Source organism: Amblyomma maculatum, chromosome 10 (assembly GCF_055883805.1).
Source record: "Amblyomma maculatum isolate TAMU_Amacu chromosome 10, ASM5588380v1, whole genome shotgun sequence".
In the NCBI taxonomy this organism is placed as follows: Eukaryota; Metazoa; Arthropoda; class Arachnida; order Ixodida; family Ixodidae; genus Amblyomma; species Amblyomma maculatum.
The window spans coordinates 52,088,209-52,098,843 of record NC_139353.1 but is presented as its reverse complement, the minus strand read 5'-3'; the positions used below and the strand labels follow the sequence as shown (position 1 = coordinate 52,098,843).

Genomic DNA, 10,635 nt, shown 5'->3' with positions numbered 1-10,635 from the left:
ATAATCACATTGAAAATAGCAATCATTCTATTTATAACAAAAATAAAATAACCTTTTTTCGCGTTAGAAATACGCCATATCGGAGGCCTGAAGAGGCGTGTACATGTGGCCTCAGGAAACCACATGATCCTGTAGGAATTGCTAGACAGAAATTTCAATAATATTAAGCATGTATTGTAGTCGAAGTCCTCTCAACCGCAGTCGAAGGAAGTGGTGCGTTTACGAAGCCTCAGACTGAGGGGGCTGCCATTGCTGTTGACAAAAGAAAGCCCGACTATACTAGAATGCGCCTCTTCAATTATATAAGTCTGGCACCCCGCGGCGAATCCCTGCCTGTCACCCGGGCGTGGAGCCAGCCGCTGTATTCTTCTTTTTTGTTAGGTTAAGGGGCAGAGGGGAGGGGAGGGGGCGCTTTGTGACCTTGCGCTGCTGCCAGAACAGGCTCGTTTTAATTTGGCTGGCCGGTTTCTGGTTTCTAGCTGCTAGCGAGACCAGCCATGATGATTTGATGCTGGTGGCGCTGCTTTGCAATCGGGCAGTTAGCAGCCGGCGCATAGGTGATATGGAAGTGGGCAGTGTGTGCAACCATATTTACATTAACTAGAAGGACTGCAGTGTTTCATTCGACGTATTGTTCATTCTCGGGGGAAGCGCGGTACTCGTTTCGGCTGGTCCACGGTGCACATCACCTATAGAGTGTTTTCAATATCGCTGCTTAATTGTTTTCTGTGCATGTCACATGTAGCTCTCGCGATGCCCAGATGTTTGTCTCACATTACGCTCATTCAATTTAGATTCATAAAATATATAATTAATTTGTCGATTCCATGCAGTCACAGAGCTGAAACGTGGCCACGGATTGCATCTCCCAGCACGTGCTTCGGTACGCACATAATGCATGCACGTCGTCAGCGTGTTGAGCATGATGAGAGCTTGTGGTCTTTTATTTTTCGGTGCAGTGGAAACGCAGATATGCTTCGGACAATGCTCGGAAGTAATTGAGAAGGGTCACACGCATGCAATATCACTTGCCACATGATCCATTAAAGAGAAAATGTTCCCAGTGTGAGTGGTCATTCACCCATGCATTCAGATTAACAAGCGAGGCCGAACTTTCACGCTCTTCATGCAAGCTCTCATACTGCCCTGCGAAGGCATAGTACACGGATAAATTACGCTGCCTTTGTACCATCCCCGCTGCGTAACTAACCGAAATCAGCGGCATATAGCTAAAGCTTTGTTAACAATACAAGCTGTTCCACACAAAAAATATTACGGGGTTTAAGCATGGGCTTTGACCCCAGTGACAGAGTGCAGCGACCGCCCCAGCAACACCGCCTTTTTAGTTCGCGCATTGTCATTATTTTTATTTGTGTCAAGCATCACGATAACTAAGGCGCCTTGTACTTTTGGGTGGACAGCACGGAATGCTGGACGCCTACATCTAATCAGCTCAAGGTCGCATAGTGTTTGCTGTGACCGAACGCTCGGCGTGCGTTATGTCGAACGATAACTGCTGGTCGCCCCACACTGGCCTTATATTTCTTGCGCATTGTGCCGCTAGTGCGCGCTATTTTCCTCTCAGCGACATGGACGAAGTGTACATGCGGCTTGTGCTTTTCTTTGTACATTTTTTTTTTCGCTTTCCATCTCTCCTACTGTCGTCTCCTCGGACCGGGTCTCTCGGCCGCGCACCGCAAACAATGGGAGGGGGAGCAGACTAAACTACAGCAGCGATGGCAAGGTGACGCAGACGCGGCACTATGGGGGAGGCCCGTACACTTTGTCGAGTGCTTTAATGGACTAATAATAATAAAATAATAAGGACCTCAAATTATCTGTTGTGTTACTTGTATTGTAGCGTATATACATTTAGAGTATTCCAACCTATCGTGTCCTTCCTTCCTGTAGCTCATCTCTTTGATTTCCTCTTTCCATTCCTCACTGAGCATTTCTTTCTACCGTGCCAGTTAGGTGCTTCTGGCGATTTGATACCTGATACCAGGACTGGCAAAATACTTTTAACTTTCTTTCTGTTATTTTCACAATAAAGCAACGACTGCCACCACAAGTTTGCCACATTGAGTTCTTCTAAATGAAGCGAAATACGCCCAGCCGTGGAGGCTATGTGGTTAATATGCCCGACTGTTGTTCCGGGGTACTCGGGTAGGAATTCGACCGCCGGCAGCTGCGTTTCGATGGAGGAAAAACGGAGTGGTTACCGAGCGCTGTGTGATTTCATTGCATGTTAAAGATCCCCAGGTGGTCATAATTATTCCCAACCCTCCAATACGGCACCACTTTCTCTCCACTTTTCCTCCCACCTTCATTTCATTCTTTGTGGTGTGGTTCACGTGTTCACGCGAAAAAGGGTGAGAGATGCTGGCGTCTTTCATTTCTTGTTAACAGGTTAATATTATTGTTATTACTATTATTATATAAGAAACGAAAGCGTCAACGGAAATTTTCCGGCCAATGGTGGATTGGAGGTGGTGAAGGGTGGCTGATCCTGACCCTGATGGGGCTGGGACAGATAGGTCACCGCCTGCTGCGGTGGCTTGCCTGCCACCGAATTTTTATCTGTTGTAGGCCGTCAATGCACCCGCCACAGCTTCGGTGGTGGACGACGGCTGTTGTTGCGGAGCGCGTCTTCCTCTCCCTCTTCCTTTTCTTTCTTATCTATTTTCTTTTCTGTCTGCACGAGGCAGCGGAGGTGGCTCAGCTACAGAGCCAGTAGCAGGCCCGTGCATTTTCTTTTCCTTCTTCCTACAGCCACAACAACAACAACAAGGGTAGTGCTTCTATCATTATAAAAAATGCGCTACGCTTGCCCGGCACTTTGCAGCCGCGCAACTTCCCTTCCGCGGTGCCAGATGCCTCCACAACTGCCTTTTGCTTGAAGCTCTGCGTTAGCCGTTTTTGTTCCTCTCGTCGAGGCTGTTGACTTATCTCATCAAGCGCGGCAAAAAAGGTAACCACTGTTGTCAAACGTTCTGAGCAGCAAAATGGCCAATTATGAGCAAGCTTTGTGCGTTGTGTCGCCGAAAACGGCCTCCAGCTGAGAAGGCGGGGGGGGGGGGGGGGGGGATAATTTTTTAAGTTTGTTACGGTAAATTTTCCGAACAGTGTAAATTACCCTGCGAGGGGCCGCAACTCAGCAAACAATACTTCTGAGATTACAATGCGTGGTCAACAGACGCGACAATTCGAAAGCACAACATGCCGTTTAATGAACAGTACAGCGAAATTCCTCATATTGGGCGCCAATATTTAGAACACAAATTAGAGGTGTACACATGGCTTTGGAGATTTCTCGAATCTTACGTGTAGTAGGCCTCACAATCCATCGAAGGGCTCCGCTCGAGTCGTCCCGAAGCGCGAGCAGCTATTTGTGCTGAAATCTTCAGCCACCCATGACAACTTCGTGTCTTTTCTTTCACATTCCAAGGTGCATATTTCTGGCATATACGCTCGTTACAGCGCAAATATGCTATCGCACGTAATACATTGCCGAAAAACGTAACCAACGCGACACTGGTAGAAAGTAATACGGGGCGGCTCCCCTGCATTGCACCTGCGGCTGCATCGCCGTCCACCGTGAACGTAATCTCGTCCGGCTTGCTTGCTGCAGTGACCGCCAGCCCATGGGACCATGGTGCCACTTCCTGTCGGAAGTAAATTTTCTCGTAGCCAGCGGGATCGCTTAGGTGGTAAATTCAAGCAGCCTATTATTACGTAAGCCAACCCGTATACATTTAGCAGATGAACGTGCAATCGCTTCAGGCTAACAATTATATTTTAACAAGCCAATGCCATCACAGTGCGACGGTAGCTGCGCTTTAAGTAGTGCTTGGCTCACTATGTAAACCATCGATTTATATTTAGCCCCGGTACTAGACCTTAACGTTGCCTTTAGACATACCGAAATATATATAAATATTCCGCTTTGACCAGTTATCTCCTGAAGGCTAACCCCATGAACAATTACTTGCCCTGACATACCCACACACTTCTCTTGATTCCCGTCCACATTTCTTTCTTGCTTACGGGAATTCTTTTAAACGAGACTTATCCATAGCATTTTGTTGCCTTCAAAACCGGAATTTGCTCATTATGAGTCGTAAGTTGATTGTGCAGTTAAATGTCACCTCATTTGGTAACTGAACTTTATCGTGTCATGCTCCACTGGGCGGTGTTTTATGGACTCTTAATTCGACCATAAGCCAAAAGAGGCACCCACACGTGAAACCATAACCCCTGAAAAAGCTGTAATTAATCGCCTGGTTAACGTTAGCACACACAACGAGACAGAGAAAATTGATAAAGAAATTCATGATGCTTTTTGTTTTAGAAAACAAAAACATTTATTATTTTCCGCATTTCTCCGAAACGTCGACTGTGCGGAGTTCGCTGGTGATGAAAGAACAACAACAAACATTTATTTGTTTTCTGCCTATTATTGCAAATACCGCATCATTAAATCGAAAGGATAGACTATACACGATGCCTCTCGTAAATGCCTTTGCCAACCCCGCTTTTGTATTGTCATTCATCTATAATCTTAACTGGCGTTAAGCATTCAAAGAATCTCAACTTTATAAAATGGCACATGGTGGTCTTTTGTGCCCTTTCAGGCATTGAAGAATATGCTCGACAGTAGGCCACAATAAGAAATGCACTCGAAAATAAAGGTGATGCCACCGCTTCTCTTTCTTTCAAATTTGGGCAGCTGGAATCTGCTAAGTTGTACGCATTGAATGCCTGTTTACTTTGTCACGAATCGGTACCGAGGATCCTATTTGTGAATCTGTTCCAGAACCTTGTGCATCCTCCAGGGCAGATTCTCAATCCAGAAATCCTTCACGAACGCCGTCATCAGCTTTCCCATAATGGAGGAAGTGGTCTTCACAACGTCCCCGGCACCATCGATCTTCACGTCAAGAGATTCGATCCACTTGGGCGAAACCCTGACAGGTCGAAGCGTCACCTTGCCATCGATCTCGTCAACTTCGAAATTAATGCACACCTTGACGTGATTGGCTTGAGTGCCTGCTACGCCGGACTTGCCTCCGCAGTACTTCCAGGGAGCCGACATCTTGAGGGGCGCCCGGGCGACCATGCTGACGCTAACCAGCGGCTTGCCGTTCTTGCAATACACTCGTACGGTTCCGTAGCGCTCGAGGCGGTCGAGACCAGCTAATGTCATGTCGCCCATGGTGAGGCCGGCGAGAATTTCGTTGTTCTTAGGCGAGTCCCCGCTGCCTCTAGGGAAGGTATACTCGTTCGGCATTTTTGCGAGGAACTGGTCGGCGAGTTCTTCCCAGTCTTCGTCGGGAATTTGGCACTTCTCTATACGAGAAAGAAAGAAAAAGAAATGAATTTAGCATAATGTGACTACAAGACATGAGGAGAGCAGATGCACTGTAACACCGAGAAAATCAACCAGTATTCATAATTTACAAGACAGTAAATAAAAACAAGACTCGTAAGGAGAACTTAATGCCTTATGCAGAAGCTTGGAATCATGCTTAAAACGAACAAAAACATAATACAATCAAATTATTGATAGTGGTAGATTTCTGTTTAGGGATAACTGCACTCGGCTTAGAATAAATGTAGAAAGTACAATTTGTAGCATGTCAATAATGTATTCTTTCATGAAGTTTATAGTAATGCGTAAAGCAGCAGAATGTCAAGGCAATCTGTGGACTATTGATGCCCGTTGTATGATTGAGGAGAGAAGCGCCCCGGATGCGCAAGGCTAGATGGAAGGATTAAAAGTAGGAGCCAAGATATGATGGCCCGGAAATGCTTGCTTTGTATCACTTTCAGTTGGATAAGCAGCAAAGTCGATGCGTGGAGAGGATACCGTGCTTGCCTGAGTATACCGCCCACTGCATGCGCTAATTCGCAGGCAGTCTGCATTTATTTGTGGATGGTAGCAACAGCTCGGTCGGTGCGCTGCAGGGGCTCTCGTTGTTCAAATGAAGCCGAATGATCGCAACAACATTCCGGGTATACCCCCCTCCCTTTTTCTTTCCGATATTTAATTCGGGTACAGCGAAAAAATGCTCTGCTGCCAATGACTTGCTCTTGACGGGCGTTTGTGCTTACTGGGCATTCACCTTCATAACAGTGCGCATTGATGCCCTTCCCACCCGTGGCTTTAGAGATGTCTTCATAAAGCTATGCCACAAAATTTTCATCGTTAATAGCGGTTCACTTCCGAAGTAAATTTAGCTGTTTTACTGTGTAGGATCATTCAGTACGTCTCGTTCTAGGAGAACCCGAAACAACAGAGCTGGAGTAGAACTTCTCAAAAATTTGTATATGTGGGTATCCTTATAACGGCACTTATATGCATCTGAGCAACATTTTGAGATTGAAGGAGAAAACTGGAACTTACCTGGGACAGCCATCACCGTCATGGACATGAAGAAGGCCAGGAGGCCAGCCGTGTAAATTGGAGCCATGACCGTCGTCCTGTAATTAAAAATAATACAACCACGCAGCGCGAGTCAATTGACCCGCTTAGAAATAATAAAGAAGTAATAGGTATCAGCAGGAAAGATAATGCAAGGGCAAGAAAACGACGACAACCAAGTGTAGCGACTAGGTTCCCAGAGATTAAATAAAGCGAAGCAGGGCCAGGCAAGTGTAGCGACTAGGTTCCCAGAGATTAAATAAAGCGAAGCAGGGCCAGGCAGATATAATACAGGGTCTGTCCTGAAATTAATGAGAGTAGCCGTGTAGATTTGCGCATTTGCGATGAATCGGTAAACTGGCGTACGGCAATGGTAGAGAGACCTTCCAGGTTCAAATTTTGTCGTGCTCATTTCAATTAGAACAGGCGCAGCAAGAGGACGAGCTTGATCTTGTACTCCTGTTTCTCAGCTTTGTCAAGGAACGGGAGCGAGCGTGGCAATGGCAATACGTAGTGAAGTTTTGCACTAAGCAAGGAAAGCCGGCCATCGAGGCACTCCTCATGATTAAGGCAATGATGATTTGTGCTAAGTGCGACTACTCAAATGGCACCAAGCATTTACAGATGGCAGCGAAGACGTGCAGGCCAGCTACGGTCAGGGCTCCCGTCGACTACAGCTGTGGACGTATGTGTTACTCAAATCCGACATTCATTTAAGTACCCTCATGATTTTAGACTCTCCAATTGCTCTGTGATTATACATACACTCAATCGACGATTAGGGCTCACTAAAACACGCACAAAGTCGCTAACGATGTACATAGCCGCGGTCTACGGGAATCCGACCCTTTGCGGTGTTGGACGTCGTCATGTCCGCCTGTAAATGGTTTGGACGAATCAAATATTCGCACTCAGCACATCGTATCATTTCCTTGAATATGACAACTACCCCCGTAGTTGACTTGCTTAGTTTAATAAAAACCTTTACTACGAATCGTTCTTCTAACGTTCTCTCCAATTTGATCTAGGTGCGTAAGAAACAAGCGTACAAGCTCACGCCCGTCCTCAACACGACACTACTCAAACACCGGCATTATTTTCAAAGATATCACGCGGCAGTGAGCTTCATAATAAATTCGTCGGAATAAGAATTCCTTTCTTTCGTACTTGTATATCTGTTAAGTACGTCGACAGAAGTAATTAAAGAAAATATGGTAAAGCGGGTTCGTAAACTTACAAAATGAAATACAATCCTAGGTAGCAAATCAGAAAAGAGGATACGTACCCAATAGGTATAGTTGGCAGAAACTTCTTTCTGAAATTGCTCTTTGCTCGCGTCACTCCGAGAGCGTTGCTATCTCCGCGTCTACTTCACAGGCAAGGTTCGGGTGCCTTTTATATGTATGCCAGCAACCCACGGATCGTATTTTGCGCCGAGCTTTACCACGGCGCTTGCAAGGTCATTGAAGACTAAATGCTGCTAAATCTGGCTTTAATGACACGATTCTTGGCGTCTTCCGTCGTCGTGCGTGCTATTACGGACGATCTACGGCGCCCGCTCACTCAGGATGTCGTAAGGCGTGCCAAAAACACTCATCCTCGATTAGGTCTCGTATTCTGTGCGCGTATTCTCGAGTGTGAGGTGAAAATGTCAACACAACAGCAGCCTCCGGGTCATGGGCAGAGAGACCGCGTAAGCTCTGCAGCTCTGCATTGTTGTTTAGATCCTTGCGTGTGCTTAATGGGCGAGGGAAGGTTACATCACTGCTTTTTTAAAGAAGGCGGAAGACGGGCGCCTTCGCTCCGACACGCGTAAATGTGAGAAAAACAGTTATGAAGCGATTAACGAAGAAATATACAAAAAATGTTGCTGTGCCTTGGTCGCACCATGTTAGCCCTTAAGGCCGTGTAGCTTTGTTCATGCATATTGTGCTTGTGGATTTTTTTTTTCGCTTCTAGATGAACAGTCGATTAGGTGCTACAAGAGGAAGTCCGTGGGGGTCATGCAAGTTTTTGTTTTAAGTTTCAATGGAGAGAAAGCGTCAGAAGCAGGAGGCCACAGGTAACGTTTCAGTTTCGCCCTCGTAGAAGGTGGGCTGTGCACAGGAAATGTACTGGATACTTAAGAAGCGCTTCGTAGGCTAGTTATCCTTAACGTTTCAGAATGCAAATCTCACTGTCCTGTCTCAAATATCAACAATTCCTAGGAATGCAGTATCTTTTTTCGTGACATTTCATACCAGTGTATCAAACCCATTTGCCTAATAAACATGACGATTTGTGTGACAATCTGGTACTTGTAATATAAGGCCAGAAATAATGCCTCGAGGGATTCGTTTGACGTTGAGCGTATATGTTAGAAAGGAAAATGTGTAAAAAGCGCATATCTCTCCCTCTGTACCTTATAAGTTTTGCGCCAAACCCTACTTCAAGTGATCTAACCAGCTCATCTTTCCTTGTGTAGTTAACCTAACCAGCTCAGGCAAAAAACCGTTGGAGTGGAGGGGAGCCGAACCAATGCATTACACACGGCTTGCGAGTGCGGAATCTCGTAACAATATCAGCATTGCATTTCATTGCATGTCATAGTCTTAATTAATGCAGCCAAACATACTGCTATTGCCTTGTACACACAAGCTGCGTTAGAGGTTGAAGAGGGTTAAAATAGGTGACTCAGCCAAACAGAAAAATTGGAGTAGCCTACTCTTAAATTTACTTCTCACGATCAAAAAGTGCGTTGATTCACGTTCAAAACAGATCTGCCATATTTATAAAACAGAATTACCCCACCTTTAAAGTCAGGTCGGGAACTTCTGAAACGTTTTTGAACATATAAAAAAAGCCTCGTGCGAAGTGTTGAGTCTGAGATTTTACAAATCAGCCTTCTTGTGTCCGTGACGGCCAATTTTACTCAAACGTACCAGCCCATGTCTTTCTTGTAGTTCCTCAGAGCCACCCATTGTGTGGTCGGCGCGCCATGCACAATACCCCACTTCAAGCCACCCGGGCTGTGCACCAATGACTCAAAAGCACCCGTGATTGCGTTTACTGGCCGAAGAAAAAAGAGACGTCGCCATCTGAACGGATTGTACACGGCACAAATGCCCCAGACCCGCTCCACGTCCATAGTTTAAAAATATAACACAAAATAAAAAATGAATGCAATTGACGTTTCAGCTGCTTAGGCAATGCAGCTTCAGTGATCGGGGCAGATTTAAGTGGGTTATTAATGAATTGAATTCGTTCGCCAGTGACGGTGTACATATGCAGATAATGACTGAATTTCTTGTTTTACGTTTAGCGTTCGTAATTGTTGCTCCAGCTTTCTGAGAAGTACTGCAGTCTTCAAGTCATGCCTTGCAAGCCTGACTTTGATTCAGCAGTAGTGCGAGGACGTGCATTGCCTTGAAGGAGAAAATTACAGACTACAGTTCTCGACCCGGGTATTTTAGATCGCATGGATTAGTTCTGCGAGTGTTTCGATGTACGCGTCAGCTATAGAGTTTTTTTTTTTTTTCGAAGCGTTTGCCACAAGGCATAAGTTGAGAAAGGGGGAATGGGATGCAGGAGATAGAAAGTTAAAAGAAGGAGTGTAGTCCAGTTGTGCTTATGAATTCGAGAAGGTTGGCAGTATAGCGATTGTCCATTGTCCATTTGTCATAATCACTATCGCGATTCCACCGCAGGCCCACCTTCATGATTATCCGTTGCCTGATGTGCGTTGTTGATGGACACGTCCACAACAAGTGGCGCACATCGCAGACGTCAGGTGGAGTGTCACAGTGAGGGCACCTGTCAGTCACTGGTAGGTCTTTTTCCCGCCATCGAAGTCGAACAGATGGGGTCAGAGCCGCCCCTGCCCGGATCCGGCACACTGTCACCTCCTCCTGCCGAGTAAGACTACGGGGGAGAGGGTGCGAACACGGAGGAATGAGAGCGCGTGTTCGGTGGCGCAGAACTTGCGAATCGGAAACGTGGGACAGGAACGGATCTGGGGGAAGAGGGGAAGGTGGTGGATCGTCTGATGTGTTTATATGCGTCATAGCATCTGCTTGTATGTTATGGGGATCGCGAGCATGGCCGCGAATCCAGTGTATGCGAATAGGACATGGGTACTTTGAACATAGCAAATGTATGGACTGTGTTATTTGGAATGTGCGTCGAACGGCCTTAAGCTGTTTAAGGGCAGTGAGAGAGTCTGTGTAAAGATG

General features: G+C 46.1%; 1 protein-coding gene across 1 annotated transcript; it reads right to left on the bottom strand.

Moving 5' to 3' along the window:
- Positions 1–4,423: 4,423 nt before the first annotated feature.
- On the bottom strand, positions 4,424–7,832 carry LOC146176386 (uncharacterized). Its single transcript, XM_084580954.1, has 3 exons — positions 7,710–7,832; positions 6,407–6,483; positions 4,424–5,349 (listed from the first exon to the last, which is right to left on the bottom strand). The coding sequence occupies exons 2-3, from the start codon at positions 6,471–6,473 to the stop codon at positions 4,796–4,798; spliced, it is 621 nt and encodes a 206-aa protein (XP_084437080.1). The 5' UTR covers positions 6,474–6,483; positions 7,710–7,832; the 3' UTR covers positions 4,424–4,795.
- Positions 7,833–10,635: the final 2,803 nt, after the last annotated feature.